Source organism: Leucoraja erinacea, chromosome 25 (assembly GCF_028641065.1).
Source record: "Leucoraja erinacea ecotype New England chromosome 25, Leri_hhj_1, whole genome shotgun sequence".
Taxonomy (NCBI): Eukaryota; Metazoa; Chordata; class Chondrichthyes; order Rajiformes; family Rajidae; genus Leucoraja; species Leucoraja erinaceus.
This window is the reverse complement of record NC_073401.1, coordinates 12,782,480-12,804,345: the sequence shown is the minus strand read 5'-3', so window position 1 is coordinate 12,804,345 and position 21,866 is coordinate 12,782,480. Positions and strand designations below refer to the sequence as shown.

The window sequence follows — 21,866 nt, the reverse complement described above, 5'->3', positions numbered from 1 at the left end:
GAATTACTGTTGGAACTGCACTGGAACAGCTTTGTCAAGTGCCTTGGCGACAACTGGAGCACACCTTCAGCGCTGCAGCTGGGAGGTTATTAGGATCCACTGGTTTCAACCATTTCTTAATATTATGTAGAATTAATTGAATTGGTTTAGAAATGTTGTCCCTGTGATGGTGGAAGAGATGGATAATCACCTGATGCTTCTGGGTAAGGTGTCTGCAACTTGGTTTAAGTTGACGGAAAATACTTTAGCTGGTTGTGTACTCATCTACTGAGTTCCATCATTCTTCAGGAAGGGGATGCTGCTGGAGTCAACTCCTCCAATGATTAAGCTGTTAACAGTGAGAATGCCTAGCTCTACTTTTCCCATGTCTGATCCTGCTTTATCATCAATGTTTGTCAGCTACTGCTCTTGCCTTGGTCTTCAGCAACTCTTTGGACTAGGATTTAACCTTGGCTTCACGACAGTGCTATTGTGAAGCAGACATTGGGCCTGAGGTTACAGTGGTATTTAATTATATTGCTATGCAAGACCCAAAGTGCCATAAGCTGCCAAAATTGGAACTGTTGAGCTATTTTATATTAGTGACCATCATTTATGGATGATGTCAATGGGCGGATTGGTTCTTATCTATACGGTGTCACTGCCCCTAGCATTTATGCTCAGTCCCTTTGCCGATTTCCCCTATAAGCTTTAGTTATATACTAGTATTTACTGGTGTATGTGTGTGTGTATATATATATATATATATATGTGTATGTGTGTATATATATGTGTATATATATATGTATATATATATATATGTGTATATATGTGTATATATGTGTGTGTATATATATGTGTGTATATATATATATATGTGTGTGTGTATATATATATATGTATATATATATGTGTGTGTATATGTGTATGTGTGTGTATATGTGTGTGTGTGTATATGTGTATGTATATATATATATGTGTGTGTGTGTATATGTGTATATATATATATATGTATGTGTGTGTATATGTGTGTATGTGTGTGTGTATGTGTGTATATATATATGTATGTGTGTGTGTATATATATGTGTGTGTGTGTGTGTATTTAAGTACCAAAGTTGGATTGAATCGGCTGTATTGATCGCCAAAGGGTTAATAACCAAAATGCAGAATCTCCTGGTAAATCAAACCATAAGGAGTGGTTCATTCTTTTCTGAACAAATGCAGTTTGGATGGTCATCTTGCATTGTATCCACTGTCTGAACATGTTAATGTGTCTATTGGAATGTGGATCCCTCAAGTTAATGGAACAAACAATGCACTTGAGGCATCTAATTACTGAAAGTGGCCATGCAGTTTTATTGGCAAAGTGGGATAATTAACTAAAGTGAGTACACGCTAGAGAGGAATGCTGTTGCATGTGCATTCCCAAACATCGTATGTGTCTTTCTGAAGAATGATTAAAGTGGTCCAATTGGGATCAAGTCTTGCATGATGAATATATACAAGAATAAAAAGTGTTCATATTGAAACTAATGAAAGTGGATGTATAATGTAGTCCTTGTACTAAATAATATTAAGTTGGAATTATTCTTTGGAATTATTATTGGGAGTTATTCAGTTTACTAACTTAACTGAAAATAGTATGTCCATATCATATGCGTGACCCAGGTCTTAAAATGCAAAATCGCAGAGGGTGTAAGACTTTGTGCTACTTGTGAAAGTCTTTCTGAATTTATCGCATTTTCCGTGATATAACTTGTATAGTGTTACATCTTAAATGTCTTTGAATGATTATGCAACAAAACTTTTTTGTCGGATCCATGTCTCTGCTCATTAGGATCTTAACAACCTTACAAGAATTTAAAAAATGTAAAAATACTTAGAATGGGTAAGAGATAATAAATACTCTGGTAGTTTTCATTATGATGAGAGGAAATTTTTCTAGAAGCTCTGAATTCATTTCATAAATTCAATGTAAAATATATCAAGTATTTAATGTAATTTATCTCTTCATACAGTTAATAAGTACATATTTAATGATTAGTTAAATTTATGAAGTTGGGCTTCAAGTATGCATTTTCTAATTTTCACAATCTGAGTTAATTCATAATATCTAATATTGGGAAAATTGAACCCAATAGAATAAAATTGATGATCTATTATGAGGAACAGATCTGTTAGATAAATATTTAATTATTGATTTTAATCAATAATTATTTCAAAACACCAAACTTTCATGCAGTGGATGAATTGTTTTAAATTATAAAACAAGTTATAAATTATAAATAGGTGTAATTATATTTCAAATTTTTACTGGTGGTCACAATACCCAGTTTTGAACGCAAATCATGATCGAATGGTGCAGTAAATTCGATGGGCCGAATAACCTAATTCTGCTCCAATTACTTTTGGCCGTCAACAAAAAATTAATACCTGTACAAGTTGATGACCGTTATTTACATGATATTGGGTGGGATTTCTGAAGGTGGACATTGATGTAACAGGACCAAATATAACAAAGTAAGTTGATTGGGAATTGTATATGTGGCGGGAATCTGGAATATTTAGTCTTAATAAAAATTTAAATATTGGAAATACTCAGCAGGTCAGGCAGTATCTGAGGAAAGAGAAGCAGATTTACAGTTACAGGTTTGAGACAGAACTGAAAAGGGGAGAAGATGTGTTGGAAAGATTTATCTGGGTTAAATCGTGGTCGGAGGGCAGCAGGAATCAGAGAGGGTAAGTAGCCCTTGCTTTTCCTCTCGCTCCATCACCTCCCCCACCCCAGTTTTCCTACCAGTTTTAATGTCTCCGATTACATTTTACCTCTGCACCACCCACTCCCCTGACATCAGTCTGAAGAAGGGTCTCGACCGAAACGTCACCCATTCCTTCTCTCTAGAGATGCTGCCTGACCTGAGTTACTCCAGCTTTTTGTGTCTAGGAGAGAAGATGTGTTAGTTTTTATTTGCAGACAATGGGAGGAGTGAGTAGAACAAAGGAAATATCTCTGATAGGATCTGACCAAAAGAAATGGAGGTTAAAAAAAGTGCTGGCAGCACGTTCCGCACATCACCCTCTTTAAAAAAAAAAAAAAAAAACCTGGCCTGCACATTTTTTAATTTTGCCTATCTTACAAAGCCTCGACACTTTTTTTTTAACATTTTTTAATGTTGAGGGATCATTCATTGGGTTTTATTCAGGGGTCAGGTTTTTATGGGATAGAGAGGGAAGGGGGCCAGATCTGGTGGGAATGCCCTTCAAACAAGGTCAGGCATATCACTTTTAAGGGGGGTTCTTGTGAGGCAAGGGTGCTTTGTGAACACTAAATATTTTTTTGTTTAGTTTATTATTGTCACCTGTACCGAGATACAGAAAAAAACGTTTTGTTGCATTTTATGCAGTGAAAAGAAAGGCTATACATGATTACAATCAAGCTGTCCACAATGTACAGATAAAAGGTAAAGTGTACAACATTCAGTGCAAGTTAAAAGTTCGATAACGATTGAAACATTGTGCTGGAATAACTCAGTGATCCATGCACCTTTTCTGGGGAAAAAAGGATAGATGATTTTTGGGTGGGTTTGGGAAGTGACCTGCAAGGTCATCTATCATTTTTCCCCAGAGATGCTGCTTGACCCGTTGAGTTACTCCAGCACATTGTGTGTATCTTTGGTATAAACCAGCATCTGTAGTTCTTTGAACTAACTACCTTTAATCAGACTTTATTGGACTTTGACAACAAAAGTCGACGACCCAGAAACTGTGCGAAAAAAAATCTTCAGACATTCTCAGTGCCTATGGAGTTATGACACTATTTATTCTACATGGCCACTGAGAATGTATGAAGAATGTTTGCACAGTTTTTGACGTTTTTTTAAAAATCCTGTTACGTTTATTTCTGAAGTAAACAGCAGAGGGGACGAGCTGGTACTGGGGAGGGTTCAAGGCACCAGGCCTCTGAACTGGAGCGGGACGATCTGCTCAGCTTCACCAGGAGCTGACACAAGCCTCGGCTTCGGGCTGACACACGCCCGGTAGTGAGGTCGGCGGCGCGGCGGGGATGCCGATCGCGGCGCTGGTGACCGGAGCGAGTCGCGGCCTGGGCCTGGAGCTGATCCGCCAGCTGGGCCGCGGTGAGCGGCCGCCCCGTTACCTGTTCGCTGCCTGCAGAGAGCCCGAGGGAACCGGAGCGACGGTGAGTGATGGCGGCTTAAACCTGGTCAATGAAGCGACGCTCGGGCCAGCTTGGACCAAGATGGAGCCTCAGTGGTCTCCAGGAGAGGCCTGTGGCCGTGGGCATCTCCATTTCAATAGGGCATCTTCCTCGACAGGGCGCATCTGCATAACACTTGGCATCTTTATGCCGTGGGACATCTACCACGACAGAGGGCATCTCCACAACAGTGGGCATCTATGACAGGGGGCATTTCCATGGCAATGGGCACCTTCATGGCATGGGCAACTCCCCTGACAGTGGGCATCTCCATGACACAGCATCCTCATGGCACTGGGCATCTCCACGACAGGGGGCATGGCATCTCCATGGCACTGGGCATCTCCCTGATGCTGGGCATCACTATGGTAGTGGACATCTCCACGACACTGGGCATGTCCATGATACTGTGCATCTCCACAACATTGGACATCTATTTTTGCAATACCAATCATCAACCTCACATTCTGTGGATGCAGTTCTGCTAGAAGTAACTTTAATAAAACTGGGATTAGATCTTTTGACTGACAAAGTAGGTCAAATTTATTCTCACAGAAAAAGTAACAGTGGGAATATTAATACAGCTGGGAGAAACAGTGTTGTACACAAAGCTCCTTTTTAATATTATAATTATTTTGAATAGAATTCCATGTACTTGCATTTTGATCTGATCTGTCAGTTACAATAAATATTGGTCAGAAATTGTTTCATATACCAAACAACTTCTGGACATATTTTTGTAACTAATAGAACAGATGAAGTTCCTTTGAATATATTTTTTTAAACAGTGATCTGTTAGTCACAATAAATATTGGCCAGAAATATGTTCATAATGAAGACAATTTCTGACCAATATTTACTGTGACTAATAGATTAGATCAGACTTGAAGTAGTGTAATATTATAATATTCAAAGGAGCTTCATGTACCAAACTCCCTGATGTATTAATATTCCCACTGTTACTTTTTATGTGGGATAAGGTAACTTTTACTTTGCAGGACAATCTTTATTCCACATGCAAAACAATTCACAAAACGTCTCCATCGCTTCATTGAACAACATCCTCTCATAAGGGGCCTTGCACCTACTTTAAAAGAAAAAGATTGTTATTTATTGGGACGTTGTTAAGATGTATCAATTTGTTGTCATTTAATTGACTGGTAGAACAAGTTTGGGAGGGGTGAGTAGGGTGGTGAGGAATGGCCCACATGTATATCTTTACATCAAGTAAATTACATTGTCCTTTGATCATTATCTCCATTTGTGTTTTGATTTCCTTTGGGTTTTGTGACCATCTATGGCATTTAGGAAGAATGAAAAATTAATTTAAACATGTCTGTTATCTTAGAAAATATTTTTTTTGTTTTTGAGTAAATTAACGTTAGCATTGGTAATTTTTGGCTGCCAGTTTTTGGAAACGTCATTAAATTTCCTCCTCCTTTACACAACCTAAGCTCAGTATTTGAGTTTTACGAGCTCTCATTTCATAACTAGAATGCAACACAATTATTTTGTGATAGATGGGAAACATTATGCACTGCAACATGAGCAGAGTGGAAGGACCAAAGCCAGTTTGAGCCTGATATTTTGTATCAATGGTTTGTAAACATAAACAATGTATTTTAACACCCTGTTCTTGCTCTTTGCCCAACAAATGCAATTTGGCTGTTCTTTCATAATGGCTTTCCTGCTAAAAACATTAATCAAAAATATTTGGATATTTGAAAGTGTACTCTGTGTACTCCTTTCCTTGTTAATATCTTTCGTTAGCTGATTTGGGGGGGGGGGGGGGATTCCATGTAATATCTGATCTGGCCATTTTTATTGATCATATATTCTATTGGATGATAACATTGTAGTAGATTTTCTGTGCAGTATTTAACTCTTGACTCTATGCTCTGTAGGAACTTAAGAACTTTGCAAAATGTTTCTCAAATGTGAAAATAGTTAAGATGGGTAAGTGATTATTAATGCCATACTGACTTCTGTTAAGATTGTGTATCTTCCTACATGCTCCGATCTAATTTCAATTTTAGGTATCTTTCTATTAAATTTAATTGCTTACAATAACATTATATAAATTCAATTTATTAGTACCATTAATATCAGTTTCTTTTTAAGTAAGATTATTTCCTCACACAGTCAATAAATAGATTTATATACCCAAGGAACTATTGATGTTGGTTTACAAAAAAAAGAAAGTGCTGGAGTAACTCAGCGGGTCAGGCAGCATCTCTAGAGAACATGGATAGGCGATGTTTCGGGTCAGGACCTTCTTTAGACATCGATTTATATTTGTTTCTGGACTAATTAGCTGATTTGGGGCTTAACATTGACCCAGCAATGACTGCCTCGCCAACAGTCTGTCTGTCCCTTCCTTCTTTGTTGTTTTAATAGGATGTGTTAAATGTATGTTTTTAGTGTTCTTTAGTTTGTTTTATGGTGGGGGTTGGGGGAAACTGCTTTTAATGTCTTACCTCGACAGAGATGCATTTTTTTTCCCGTAACGTTTCTCCGTCAGCACTGCGGCCTAACATCAAGGAGTTGCCGACCTTTGCTGGAGACCGATTTCGGGGCCTCCAACTGCGGGAGCCTGCGGACTTTAACATCATGGAGCTCGCGGTCTCTGGTTAGAGACGTACTGGTTAGGAGCTCCATGCCGCAGGTGCTTTGACCACCCCGACACGGGAGCTTCGATCGCTCTGACGCGGATGTGGGGTATCCGCTGTGGTGGATGTTTATGTGAACTTTTATGTAGTTGTGTGTCTTGTTGCTTTTTTTTAAAGTATGGCTGTATGGTAATTTGCATATTACTGTACCTTAATTGGTACACGAGACAATAAACAGACCTTTGAAACCTTTAATTGGGAAATTAGGGCTTTTGGTTTCAGGTATACATAATCAAATTTCTTTCTCCTGTGATATTGAAAAAAATGCAGAAAGAATATTAAAATAACATAGGTGAGCGATTGCATATTGCATTTGAAAAGACAAAAGCAATCTAGGCTGTCGTGAATTCTGCTAAATAAATGTTGAATCTGATATTAACTAATAATTCAAAACGTCAAACATCAAATGTATCACACCACAAGAAGTAAAAATAATAAAACTGGAATTAGATCTCCTTCGAGGAAGCTCCTTTGAATATTATTACCATTTTTTAAACACAAATTTATACAATTTAAGTCTGATCTGTCTATCGCAATTAATATTGGCCAGAAATGTTTTCATATTCTAAACTGTTTCTATCAGATATGTAAATATTCCCACCATTGGGTTAAATGTAACAGTTACCTGCAGGTCAGTCTTATTCTGCATACAAAACAATTTTAATAAGAAACTAGTAAATTAAAGCTGGGCATTCCTGAGGAAGGGTCTCAAACCATAATGTCACTTGTCCATGTTCTCCAGAGATGGTGCCTGAACTACTGAGTTAACATAGAAAACATAGAAAACAAAAAAATAGGTGCAGGAGTTACTCCAGCACTTTGTGTCCTTTTGTGCATTAACCATCATCTGCAGTTTCTTCCTTTCTACACTCTGACTGACATGGAATCATATGCTGTAAACCTTTGACCAAAATGAAGTGTGAGTTAACTGAGTGCATTTAACAAAACTTAAAGACAGATTTTAACAACTACTACCTGATGGAAGTTTAGCAGCAGAGGGGCTAAAGCAGTGGTGATGTAATTACCACCAAACACCTCAACTGCTGCCGTGCCTCTGCTGATGCCACCAATGAGGTTTTAAATGCTTGTTGGATGGAGTTTCCACTTTTTGGTACAGCTGATGTGTATGAAATGGTGATTTTTATTAAAGTTATTTTCCACCTGGGTAGAGAAAGTATTTTGTCGTAAGATTTCTCTTCCCACCTGCTCTTCCCACCCCCACCAATCACACAGCTTTTTTGAAGTACTGTTGCAGCTTTCAACCCAGTGATATGAGCGTTGGATTTCTCTAATTTCAAGTAACTGCTGCATTCCCTCTCTCCCGCCCTCCCCCACACTAGTCGCCCTGCTAGTTCCACTGTTCACGTCCCTGTACCCTTTCACTTTCACCTCTTCCCCAGATAACAATTCGCCATAAAGGAGTCCACCCTTCCTGTGGTGATCTGTTGCCAGCCCCGATTTGTTCTGGCCTTTTCCTACCACCAGTTCTCTCCCCTCCCCCCTTCCCTCCCATCTACTTTCTGTCTAAAGAAGAGTTCTGAACTGAAACGACACCCATTCTTTTCTTCAGAGATACTAACTGACCCGCTAAGTTACTCCAGCACTTTGTGTCTATCTTTTGTATAAACCAGCATCTGTAGTTCATTCCTACACATTTTTAGAAGCTCACTGTAATCACAGTACTACTCACAAGAACAACATATTGAACTGACACAAAGTAATGAAATAACTCAGCGGGTCGGTCAGGATCCCTGGAGAACATGGATAGGCGATGTTTTGGGTCATTTTGGAACCTTCTTTGGACATGAAATGTCATTTATCCATGTTCTTGAGGGATGCTGCCTAACCTGCTAAGTTACTCCAGTCTTGCGGATCAATCTGTTGTTTTTTTCACACCTTACCCTTCCACATCTCAAGTCTCCCTCTCCCCTGACTCCGACTCTCAGTCTGAGGAAGGGTCTCAATCCGAAAAGTCACCCATTCCTTCTCTTCTGAAATGCTGCCTGACCTGCTGAGTTACTCCAGCTCTTTGTGTCTATCTTCGGTGTTAACCAGCATTTGCAGTTCCTTCCTACTCAGAATGAAACGTTCTGCTAATAAAGATTAAAGTATTGCTGCCTGCACCATCGATTTTAGCATTCAACAAATTTTATCAGAGTGCTGGTTTAAAAAGGTTACCAAGACTCAAACTGAATGGAAACTTAAGAGAGGTCATATAATAGCCCTTATTCTCCAACACACTTCTGGCTTGTTGAGCCTGTGCTGGCTTTTTGTAAAATAATTAAGTTTGTTCCTTTCCTCTGGCTCTTTCCCTGGAGCCTGCAATTTTTGTTACCAATTACCTGTACTTCCTGAAACCCATAATTGAAATGGTTTCCAGCACCCTTTCAGACAATGCATTTGCAGAACCTCAGCTGAACAATTATCAATATATTTCTTAAAACAAAATTAGTGGCTTTGACCTGTTGGATTTGAGATTGAATCTGGAAGTTGTAGCTGTTCTTTGCGATTTCATTAAGCTACATGGGAAACTCAGAACAGAGGGGTCTAAGTGGGGGCAGTAAATTAAATTGAACAGTGGCTAGAAATTCTAGGGTATTTTAGTTCTCTTGAATTCACTTCAGCAGTCTGTTATATTTGATTTCCTCCCAAGGAGAAAACCCCTTCAGTGGTGAATACGGTATACTAAATTGAAACATGGGATGTTGCCAGGGCAAGACAACTGCAGTAGTGACATTGAACCTTGTTTGGCTGCACAGAGCAAAGCAAACCTGCTGCTCATTGGGGCTTTTCATGTCCTTTTGGAACAGGCAGAGAGGAGTGGTTGTGGAGAGAATGTTTCCACAAGTTGGAGAGTCTAGGACCAGAGGCCATAGCCACAGAATAAAAGGACCTTCCTTTAGAAAGATGAGGAGGAATTTCTTTAGTCTGGGGGTGGTGAATCTGTGGAATTCATTGCCGCATATGGCTGTGGAGGCCGTCAATGGATATTTTTAAGGTGAAGATTGATAGGTTCATACATACATAAATACATAGAAAATAGGTGCAGGAGTAGGCCATTCGGCCCTTCGAGCCTGCACTGCCATTCAATATGATCATGGCTGATCATCCAACTCAGTATCCTGTACCTGCCTTCTCTCCATACCCCCTGATCCCTTTAGCCACAAGGGCCACATCTAACTCCCTCTTAAATATAGCCAATGAACTGGCCTCAACTACCAGTTCTTGATTAGTAAGGATGTCAAGGGTTATGGGGAGTCGGGAAAGATAGATCAGCCATAATTTAATGGTAGAGCAGACTTGATGGGCCAAATGGCCTAATTCTGCTCCTACAACTTATGAACATTAAAAATAGTGGCATACTGATATTATTTGTCAGTGTCTTCATTAATATCTTGACATACCAAACTCTACAGACTAGAAAATTCCTAAAGGTTATTAACAATCATATAATAATAATAAATTTTATTTTTGGGCGCCTTTCAAAAAACTCAAGGACACCTTAAAGAGATTAACAAGAATAATAATACATATAAACGGAAAAAAAAAAAAAATAAAGACAGCAACAAAAAACAAATTTAAAAACAGAATTCAATCCAAAGACAAAAAATCAAAAACACACTGTGAAGAGAGAGCAGCGGCAGCTAAAGCGCGCCAGCGTCCACTCTCCCTTCCGACAGCCATCTTGGACACAGACTAACATGTTTACTGACACACAAAAAAAATCATCCCCCCACAATGGTTACCACTGTGGGGGAAGGTGACAATTGATAGGTCCATATCCCCAGTTCACCCAAAGTCAGGCCTATTGAGGCCACCGCTATTGCCTCTACGGAGGCCCGATGTTCCTGGCCGTTCTCACCGGGTGGTGTTGCCCCGGCGTCGGGAGAGTCCTCTCAGCGGCTGGGCCACCTGGAACGGCTGCTTCCTAGCTGGGGACCGTGGCTTCCGAAGCCGACAAAGCTGCGCTGGTTTGGAGTTCCCAGGCTCCCGATGTTTGAATCGGCGCCACCCGCTCCGCAGCCCGGAGGTGTTGATCTCGGCGGTCAAAGCTCACCGAAGCTCCAGCGCGTCGATCCAGCGCGGTGACCCAGGCAAGGCATCGCCCGCTCTGCGTTAGCGCCCCAGCGCTGTGCCGCCACCGAAGCTGAAGGTGCTGGGCGGTCCCCCGCCAGGAAACGGCGTTCCACGTCCGCTGGTAGGCCGCGAGGACGGGTCGACGGGGCAGCCTGGAGAAACAGCTGCCTCACCGACCAGGTAGGGACCTAGAAGTATAATTACCTCCTTCCCCCCCACATTAAAAAGTCCATTCTCTGACAGAGAAAGGACAGGACTTACTATCATGTTGTGGTATTTGAACATCTGTAAATAATGTCCTCAATTAGCACATCAGGACAATGAGAGACTTAAATTTAGAGACTTGAGTGCCCATCCAACAAGCCAGTTTTCTGGGGAGTATAGAGTTTAAGACAAAAAGGTGAAGTTTAAAAGTTTCAGAATGTATATTACATCACTACTTCAAGTTTACACTTTTTAAACAAACCGCTTATAGTATAATACCAGCGTTGGATATAATGTGCAGCTATTTCTTGCATACTGTAAAGTAACTTGAGCTCATTTTAAGTAAGAAAAATGCAGCACAGATAAATAACCAAGATTTCATTGAGCATGTATTTTTTTAGATGTGGATGACCTTAACAGCATTCAAGAGACTGCCGAACAGATTCAGGAGGTCTTGAAAGATAATGGTCTAAATCTGTTGATAAATAATGCTGGGATCAACTTTGGTGGAGATCTGAATGGAATTACTCCCGAAATAATGATGAAGACTTACACGACCAATGTCATTGCACCAGTGATGGTTACCAAGGTAACAACATATTTGCATGTTTATCATATAGATTTGATTTAAATGTATTTATTGTGTGAAGAAGGGTCTTGATCTGAAACGTCACCTATTCTATCCATAGATGCTGCCTGACCCGCTGCGTTACTCCAGTATTTTGTATCTCTCTTCGGTTTAAACCAATATCTGCAGTTCCATCATACAGTATTTATTGTGTCATTTGGTTCCATCCTATTATTTTATTGGCTGGACAGAGGAGATAGAGAAGAGAGAGGTCTCTAAATCTTGCTGATACTGTCTTTCAGAAAGGAACAGGTGCAGGGGAAGACATGTAAATGCTGCATTTTGTAGCCTAGTTATTAAAGTTGCTTTTTTTCCACAAAACAGAGATTGCATTGATGGATTTTCAAATCAATTGATGAACTGTTCTACATTTCTGTTATCCCTCATTGAATCTTTGATTAAATCAAGTTGAATTAACCCATCATTGCGAAGTAACAGAAAATGTCATGCATTGGGAGACTGAAAAAGTGTTAACCAGATTAAAATGATACTATTTTGTCCACTTCTGTTCTCCCAAAGCACATTAAAGCCAATTAATATATTTGGAAAATAGATACTAGTATAATGTAGGATACTTAGCCAATTTGTACACAACAACTTACAGCATTGACCATGTAATCTATTTCTCGTAATATTGAGTGAGGATAAATGTTGACTAGGTTGCCACAGTTAAAGGCTGGTTCTCACGTTGCAAGTTGAGACAAGAGGTACCCCGAGTGAAAGACTCGTGGTTGTGTACGAGATTGCAAGTGTATGATCAAGAGTTTAACCGAGTTCCCACGGGTATGACAAGTTTGCTGTTTACTTGTCATTTCTGCGATGTTCCAAGTTCGTCTCCTGAGTTACTCTTGAGCCAATCCTAATTGAAGGTTTGTTTTAATAAGCAACAGTGTTATGTTTTAATAAGCAACAGTGTTAAAGAAGACCTCTCCATCCTGTGGCTTTGTTTTAAAGATAGAATTCAGCGCGGCCGCATCTATTGATGTGACCTACAAAGGGAAAATGCGCACCATCCAGTGCCAGAGCAGTTATACTTATGATTTGTTTGAAACACACAGGTTTGATATGTTTTAATTGAATTTACTGCCATGTCTACACACTGCGGGGAGACGGGAGATTAAATCTTTGAAAGTGGACGGATGTGCACATCAGATTGTTGTGAGACGGAGCTCAGGGTTCGCCTCCTGAGTTGCTTCGGTGCCCAGGCGTGAGTTGAGATGGAGAGAGGTTGGGGGGGGGGGCGTCATTAATCTGTCTGGGGTGACATGGCTCTTGGGTTAGGCTGGGATCATTCTCTGCGGGGTGATCCTAGTGCGGGAGACAAGTGTAGGAGAGGTGTACTGACTGTGTGGGCAGAACTTTGGAAGTGATTGCCCACCAGTCTCAAAAGCCGCTGTGTCTCCCTGTCCCTGGGATAGTAGGGGGCTATCAAACAGCACAATACCCCCTCCCCCTCCACGCCAACACGAAGGGCAACGATCCCAAGGCTTTAGCGTCAGAAACAGCGGGCAGGCGACAATCACCTGCCATTACGCGAGAGAGATCATGCACTGTTGTAGGTCTCCTTTGCACGTCGGTGTTTCTGTCTTTCTCCACTCATTGTTGGCCCTATCTGTCACCACCCCCACCTACACCCCTCTGCTTCTCGGCCATGTGTGTGACCCCTTCCCTCCCCTCTCCAGCTCCCCACCCATTGCACCAGCGCGGGGGCTTTGCACTGTCTTCACGTCGACGATGCAAGCAGGTCAGTGCCAGTCGCACCGGGGCAATGGGCGGGGAGCTGGAGAGGGGAGGGAAGGGGTCACACACATGGCCGGGAAGCAGAGGGGTGTAGGTGGGGGTGGTGACAGATAGGGCCAACAATGAGTGGAGAAAAACAGAAACACCGACGTGCAAAGGAGACCTACAACAGTGCATGATTTCTCTCGCGTTATGGCAGGTGATTGTCGCTGGGAAACTGAAGGGATCCACAATCTGCTGCTGCCTGCCCGCTGAGTTAAAGAGTTCCCACGGTAGACTCACGATACACTAAGGTAAACACATGGGCCACTACGTTATTACGAGTTAAAATGTTTCAATTCTTAACCACAAGAGTAAAATTGACTCGTGGAAAATTTCAAACATGTTTGATTTTTTGCAAGAGTCGACAAGTTACACGAGTACCTGCCGTTAGCGCCACGAATCTCTAAGTTGCGTCCACGAGTTCCGTACGTTAATCGTACGTTATTACCACGAGTTTTAACTCGGGTTACTTCTTGTGTCCTCGCAACGTGAGAATCAGCTATAACTGTGCAAGATTTCTGAAATATAGGTTATTCTACATCCACCTAAAAACAGCTCTCTATTTAATGTCTTATCTAAAAGACAGCATCAGTACTAGCGTATCGAGCATTCACTCCTACTGTGGGTTATCTATCAAAATTATTTTGCTCTGAAATTGGATTTGAATATTTAATCAACTTTGAGTCGAGTCAAGTCAAGTATATTGCCATATAATGCACAAGAGTGGTGAAATGCTGGTACAATGGAAATCTTGCTTGCAACAGCATCACAGGCACATAGACAGAGTGGTGAAATGCTGGTACAATGAAAATCTTGCTTGCAACAGCATCACAGGCACATAGACAGCCCGCAAAAAAACAAAAAATATTTATAAATTACATATAAATTCTACAAGACAGTGAAAGGAAGCAGACTGGTGCAAAACACATTCAGAAAAAAAGCCTACAATAGTCCAAGAGATGGTCCGTTGCTGAGTGGGATTAGAATTGTGCAGGTCGGTTCAAGAACCTGATGGTTGTAGTGATGTGTAGGAAGGAACTGCAGATACTGATTTAACGCTGTGGGACAGAGATGTGAGGCAACATCTCTGGAGAGAAGGAATGCGTGACGTTTCTGGTCAAGACCCTTCTTCTGAAGAAAGGTCTCAACCCGAAACATCATCCATTCCTTCTCTCCAGAGATGCTGTCTCTCCCACTGAGTTACTCCAGCATTTTGTGTGTATCTTTGGTTGTAGTGGTGTATTGTTTCCTGGCTGTGTGGGATTGAAGACTTCGGTACCACTTGCCCAATGGTATTCGCGGAAGATAATTAACCACTAAACAGCAGTTGACACAAAAGTACCAGGAAATTTTGGAAATTCAGCGTGACGAGTTATAGGCGTATGGTAAATGCTGATAAAAGCATTAGGTGGCACAGTGGCGCAGCGGGAGATTTGCTTGCTTACAGCGCCAGAGACCTGGGTTTGATCCTGACCATGGGTGCTGTCTGTACGGAGTTTGCACTTTCTCCCTGTGACCACGTGGGTTTTCTCCAGGAGCACCAGTTTCCACCAACATTCCAAAGACGTGCTGCTTTGTATGTTAATGGTCTTCTGTAAACTGCCCCTAGTTTGTAGGATAGAATTATTGTATGGGTGATCACTAAACTAAACTAAAATAATTTAAGAATGCATGTGGTGCTAATCTATTATCTGAATTGTCATTATCTTTTGAAATACCACTCCACATCACTGAACTTTATACTGTTTTTAACTATTTATAAAGGTTATTAAGTACTGACTGAAAAATGACAAGTTTTTTATTGTCATATGCATTCGTACGGTAAGGTACAGATACAATGAAAAAGCTTGCCTGCAGCACATTTACCGGTGCATACAGTAGGCGCAGATAAACACACATATAGACGAATTATATATAAATTACAATTCTAAAAGAAAGAAGACTACAAAGAAGATGTTATGCAAGTTTATTTTTCTTGTTTTGATCAATTTTATTAATTTCAATAAGATTATTTTATTTTCCAAATTAAACGATTGGCCATTTATGTTTCCAGTGTTTATTTGTACTAATTCTCTTAGCATCTTTTGTTTTTTATTTTGCAGGCTTTGTTGCCAAGTTTGATGCAAGCAGCTCAGCTGAGTGGTGAACATGGCTTCAGCAGTGAGAAAGCAGCAGTTATCAACATGTCCTCTATCATGGCCTCCATGGAGATGTTCAACATTCAAAATGGGAAAGCGTATTCCTACAGAGTCAGCAAGGTCAGTGTCCCTCACTGCATGCACATAGGGTAACAATGCTGAAACAAATGTAAATGCATTAATTGTGTAAAAGCACAGAAACTGGCCCTTTGCCCAACTTGTCCATGCCGACCAATATGCTCCCACCTAAGCTACTCCCATTTGCCCGCATTTAGCTCATAACACTCTGAATCCTTTCTATCCACGTACCTGTCCAAATTCCTTTTACATATAGCATAGTATCTGCCTCAACTACCTCCTGTGGCAGCTTGTTCCATATATCCACTACCCTCGTGAGTGAAGAGGTTGCCCCTTAGGCTTGTACTAAATTTGGCCCCTCTCAAACTTATGTCTTTGATTCCCTTATCCTGGGTAAAAGACACTCTGCTTTATCCTATCTATTCCCCTCATGATTTTATACCAGTCCCTGAGATCATCCTTCAGCCTCTTGTGCTACAAGGAACATAGACCTAGCTTGCCCAACCTCTCCCTATAGCTCAGACCGTCACGTTTGGGCAACACCCTCATAAATCTTCTCTGCACTTTTTCCAGTTTACTGACATAATGATATGTTGTAATAGCAAGGAACTGCAGATGCTGGTTTATACAAAAGATAAACATAAATCGCTGGGGAGACTCAATGGGTCAGGCAGCATCTCTAGAGAAAATGGATTGGTGACGTTTCAGGTTTGGACCCTTCTTTAACGTCACCTATCCATTTTCTCCAGAGATGCTGCCTGAAACACTGAGTTGTTCCAACATTTTGTTTTTATATACAATATGTGTTTGTTTTTATTTATGCATCATCTAAGCCATCATCAGAAACATCATTTTGCCAGTTGCAGGTAGTGGATTTGTTGTCTGGTTGAATTGACCAAGGTGAGGCTTTTCATGCAGTCATAGTCAGCATCAGTTACTTCCAGTCGAGGCATCAGTAAATCCAACATCAGATACAATATAACGAAACACAGAGTGAATCTTTGTATCAGAAGGTAGAAAATTATAATTTTGGGTAAATATAATCCAGTTTGTTAAGTGCCAGGCAGAGTCCATAATTTGAGATTAATTGTGAACATAGCGATTGATGGGACAGCAAGTCTGGACTTGTTAAATGCATCAGGTTTTTTAATTGATAATGCAGTAGGTATGTAGCATGAGAATTTTTAGATACCTAATAATGTTTTTGCAAAATGTAATTACACCAACACTGGTACACAATAAAAGGTGACATTTAACAGGATTGCAGCAAGTTGGTTGACAGTCTGAAAACAAAGAAGTGATGGGTATTAGAAAGATTGGAAATGAGGAACGTCAGTGCTTAATTCAATTTTGTTTTAGGTATGGATGGTTAATTTGTGATGTCTTAAAGGAAACTTGTGGAGTGTAATTAGGACGTACATGGTAAATGGTAGGGAATTGAAGAATACAGTTGAACAGAGGGATCTGGGAATAACCGTGCATAGTTCCTTGAAGGTGGATATAGATAGGGTGGTAAAGAAAGCTTTTGGTATGCTAGCCTTTATAAATCAGAGCATTGAGTATAGAAGCTGGGATGTAATGTTAAAATTGTACAAGGCATTGGTGAGACCAATTCTGGAGTATGGTGTACAATTTTGGTCGCCCAATTATAGGAAGGATGTCAACAAAATAGAGAGAGTACAGAGGAGATTTACTAGAATGTTGCCTGGGTTTCAACAACTAAGTTACAGAGAAAGGTTGAATAAGTTAGGTCTTTATTCTCTGGAGCGCAGAAGGTTAAGGGGGGACTTGATAGAGGTCTTTAAAATGATGAGAGGGATAGACAGAGTTGATGTGGACCAGCTTTTCCCTTTGAGAATAGGGAAGATTCAAACAAGAGGACATGACATGAGAATTAAGGGACTGAAGTTTAGGGGTAACATGAGGGGGAACTTCTTTACTCAGAGAGTGGTAGCGGTGTGGAATGAGCTTCCAGTGGAAGTGGTGGAGGCAGGTTCGTTGGTATAATTTAAAAATAAATTGGATAGGGATATGGATGAGAAGGGAATGGAGGGTTATGGTATGAGTGCAGGCAGGTGGGACTAAGGGAAAAAAGTTGTTCGGCACGGACTTGTAGGGCCAAGAAGGCCTGTTTCCGTGCTGTAATTGTTATATGGTTATATGGTTAATTCTATCCAGATAATAACACAGTCATTTGATTAGCCTTTCTGGTCTTTCAAACCAGGCTGCACTGAACATGGTCACTAAATGCTTAGCCAGTGAGCTGAAACCCCATGGAATCCTTTGTGCATCAGTGCACCCAGGCTGGGTCAAAACAGACATGGGTGGAGAAAAGGTAAGATCATAAACTTAGTGATCAGTCACAAATTATAGTCAAGAGTCAAGAGTGTTTTATTGTTATTTTTCCCAAAATTGAACAATGAAATTCTACTTGCAACAGCACTACAGGTATATAAATATAGTACTCAGTAGATACAATAACACATAAGAAGTTCAATAATTTTTTTTTAAAGCATTTCTTATATGCATTTTTGCCATCAATATTGCTAATGTTCTTAGATGTGAATATTCAATTCAATCTCAGTTGTTAATCTTTTCTGTTATTCATCTTGAAAAGTCAGCACCCACCAATTTTAGAGTCAGTCACGAAGCTCAGAAACAGGCCCTTTGGCTCAACTTGTACATGCTAACCAAGATGCCCCTACTGGCCACATCCCATCTCCATCCCTTTCTGCTTTCCACAGAGACCGTTCCCTCCGCAACTCCCTGGTCAATTCATCCCTTCCCACCCAAACCACCCCTCCCCAGGTGCTTTCCCCTGCAACCGCAGTAGATGCAACACCTGGCCCTGTGCCTTCTCCCTCAACTCCATCCAAGGACCCCCAACAGTCTTTTCAGATGAGGCAGAAGTTCACTTGCACCTCCTCCAACCTCATCCACTGTATCTGCTGTTCCAGGTGTCAACTCCAAGCGCAGGCTCGGCGATCGTTTCGCTGAACACCTCTGCTCAGTCCATCTTAACCTACCTGATCTCCCGGTTGCTCAGAACTTTAACTCCCCATTCCATTCCCAATCTGACCTTTTAGTCCTGGGCATCCTCCATTGTCAGAGGCCCAGCACCTTATATTTCGTTTGGTAGCTTACACCCCAGCGGTATGAACACTGACTTCCTAACTTCAAATAACCCTTGCTTTCCCCCTCTCCCCATCCCCTCCCTCTTCCCAGTTCTCCCACCAGTCTTACTGTCTCCAACTACATTCTATCTCTGTCCCACCCACTCCTCTGACATCAGTCTGAAGAAGGGTCTCGACCCGAAATGTCACCCATTCCCTCTCTCCAGAGATGCTGCCTGTCCCGCTGAGTTACTTCAGCGCTTTGTGTCTACCTTCGATTTAAACCAGCATCTGTGATGAAGCCGAATTTTAGTTAAAATATAAGAATTTTATAGAATTTTAGTTAAAATATAAGGCTTGCCTCAGGTTGCAGTGTGTGGGATAATAAATACCATAACATTGTCTCCCAAGTGAGGAAGTGACAGAGAGGAAGAGAGACATAGCTAGTCACATCTTTGATGTAAGATGTCATAAACCAAATGACCAATGTTTATGAGGGGCGAAGTGCCGAGAGAGGAACCAGGGAAAAAGCTAGGGTGATCTCTTTGGAGGTAAAATGACCTAAAGCAAATGGCCAATGTTTTTAGTATATCTTGTACCATGTAAACAAAAGGCCTTTGATGTGATGCATTCTGTGGAAACCTTTTCCTGTACCTCTGACCATGACTAATGTCTGTGGAATGTGCTAAGGGGACAAAAAAAACCTATTTAAGGCAATGTAATTCTGTTGTTACGAAAAGGGGACCGAGGGCAGTTGAGTGTCTACATTGGTCACTTAGCTGGAATTCTCGCCCCCTTCCATCGGCCGATGTTAAGTAAAGTTTTGAACTGGTCTACCAAATAGTTTGTGTGGTGTCTGTTTATTAAGAAGCGAACCTGGTTTAGTAGTTAAGAAAAGTAGCTTTTTCATCTGCAGTTCTTTCCTGCACAAGATGCCCCACCTATGGTAGTCCCACCTGACCCCGTTTGGTCCATATCTTTCCAAATCTTTCCTATTCTTTGCTTATTCTATTTGCCACATTTTTCACTTCTTAAAACAAAAAATGTTGGTTTCAACATCTGTGGTCAAGCTTGAGTTTCATTAAAAACTGTTAACAAAATTAATGGACATTTTGGTTTTGGATTATGCAGCTTTTTGTCCTCTTTTCCCCTTTCTCCATCTGGAGTTATGTTGCCATATTAGGAGTAGTTGAACAGTAGTCAGCTTCAGTTCATGGCAGTATGTTTAAGGTCATCAACTACGTCCACGCAAAATTATTCCTGACCTGAAGAAATATCCTTTGTACTTTTATCTAACTGACATTGATTTTCCATTGTATTTGTTTCATCAGGCATCATTATTCAAAGAAGAAAGTGTGCAGGGGATTCTCAAGGTACTTGCAAGGCTTTCAGAACAAGACAATGGATTGTTTTTAGACTGGAGAGGTCAACGTTTACCTTGGTGAAGATGAACATGTGTGAATTATTATGAAATAGAAATGAAAGCTATGACTTATGCAGCAAACCTGTTTATGAAATATTAAAAATTGTTATGAAATTATTTTAAAAGTTTCATTTTGTTCTTGACACCTTTTTTAATTAGATAAAAATTATTAATAAAATTATCTCAGTGGTGATTGTAATTGAATTATGTGTATTATCATTTTTAATTTTTCAATTAAATTAACTCTCCGGTAGCATTGAACCCTGGAAACCTGTCTTGATACTATTGAATGTCATTGCTGAAAGTAATTGATCTGTTCAGCACACAAAGTATCAGTCACTTCTTTAATCCAGAATAGTATTCAGACTTAAGGGCCTGTCCCACTTTCACACCCTAACTCACGACCTCTGCTGAGTTTGCCCTTGACTCGTACTCGCAGCATGGTCGTCACAAGGTTGTAGGAGGTCGTAGGTAGGTCGTGATGCTAGTCGTAGGTACTCGTGGCATCAAGTAGGTCGGAGCATTTTTCTAGCCTGATGAAAAATGTCCACGAGTAAATAAGGTTGTGAATTAGGTCGAGAAAGCCCTTAACAATTCCAAATTAAGTTTAGTTCTGCAGTGGATTTTACTGCAAGAGGCTATGATCAAAGGCTAAGTTTGGCATTCGATCGATTTCCAGTTTTGACTGAGGCGACACAGCAGTTACAGACATTTTCATTGGGCATGCAGGCATTTTGTCCCAAGTCTATTAAATGTGACTTAAGGGTGCATATGATTACTTTTCATTTGCAACTCTGTTTGCTTCTCCTTCTCCCTGAATGCGGTAATGCCAGAGTGGTTGCTCTGATAAATAAATATGGTTCAGTTGCCTCTTGCAGATAGTTGTAAATTTGTTACATTTAAGAGGTTTGAATACACATTCTTGCTGAAATTTCTGTGCAGTCGTGTAATCTTTTACAATATGTTACACATCTCATCTACGCATTTATAAGAATTATAGATCCAAAGACAATACTTTGAGAAGAGCAGGGTACATATTCTAGTGTCCCTCAAACAAATTCACTAAAACTGATTATGGGAACTTACTGCTGTGATTCTGCATTACATCATGACTACAATGTAAACACATTTAAATGAGTGTAAAGACCTAAAGTTAAAATGTTTAATAAAAACAAACATTTTTCAAAACAATTTTCAAAACAATTGTGGTTACTACAACATTTTGAGATCATCTGAGAGTACAATTGTCATAATACACAAAATGCTTTACACTGTCCCATTTGGGAGCCTGTAAATTCTTTGAGCATGAATGGAAATAGCCCTCTGGAAACTGAAATGTATAAGTACTCTAATAACCATTATGTTCGTGTGACCTGGAATTGCAGTTAATGTTGATATATTCAGAAGCTGTTTGAATTTGTCAATGATGCCTGAGGAGAAAACTTTACCCGCCATTGTTCTAGTACATTGTCCGGTGAAGTGGAGGACGTTTTAATTCACGACCCAGACACACAGGTTTAAATACATTTTAAAACAGGTCCCACACCACCAAATTTTC

At 40.4% G+C, this 21,866-nt stretch overlaps 1 protein-coding gene across 2 annotated transcripts; it reads left to right on the top strand.

Moving 5' to 3' along the window:
* Positions 1 to 3,613: 3,613 nt before the first annotated feature.
* Positions 3,614 to 20,425, top strand: LOC129709396 (C-factor-like). Of its 2 annotated transcripts, XM_055655722.1 has the most exons (6): positions 3,621 to 4,178; positions 6,101 to 6,152; positions 11,548 to 11,735; positions 15,659 to 15,814; positions 17,997 to 18,107; positions 20,217 to 20,425. In XM_055655722.1, the coding sequence occupies exons 1-6, from the start codon at positions 4,044 to 4,046 to the stop codon at positions 20,328 to 20,330; spliced, it is 756 nt and encodes a 251-aa protein (XP_055511697.1). In that variant the 5' UTR covers positions 3,621 to 4,043; the 3' UTR covers positions 20,331 to 20,425. The 2 variants fall into 2 exon arrangements, with proteins under 2 accessions (XP_055511698.1, XP_055511697.1); XM_055655723.1 differs by lacking the exon at positions 17,997 to 18,107 and having other exon boundaries at positions 3,614 to 4,178.
* Positions 20,426 to 21,866: the final 1,441 nt, after the last annotated feature.

Excerpts from the sequence above, each read along its gene's own strand:
- LOC129709396 (XM_055655722.1), top strand. The coding sequence starts at position 4,044 with ATGCCGATCGCGGCGCTGGTGACCGGAGCGAGTCGCGGCCTGGGCCTG. Across the intron at positions 4,179-6,100 it reads CCGAGGGAACCGGAGCGACG|GAACTTAAGAACTTTGCAAA; the intron begins GTGAGTGATGGC and ends TATGCTCTGTAG. Across the intron at positions 11,736-15,658 it reads CACCAGTGATGGTTACCAAG|GCTTTGTTGCCAAGTTTGAT; the intron begins GTAACAACATAT and ends TTTATTTTGCAG.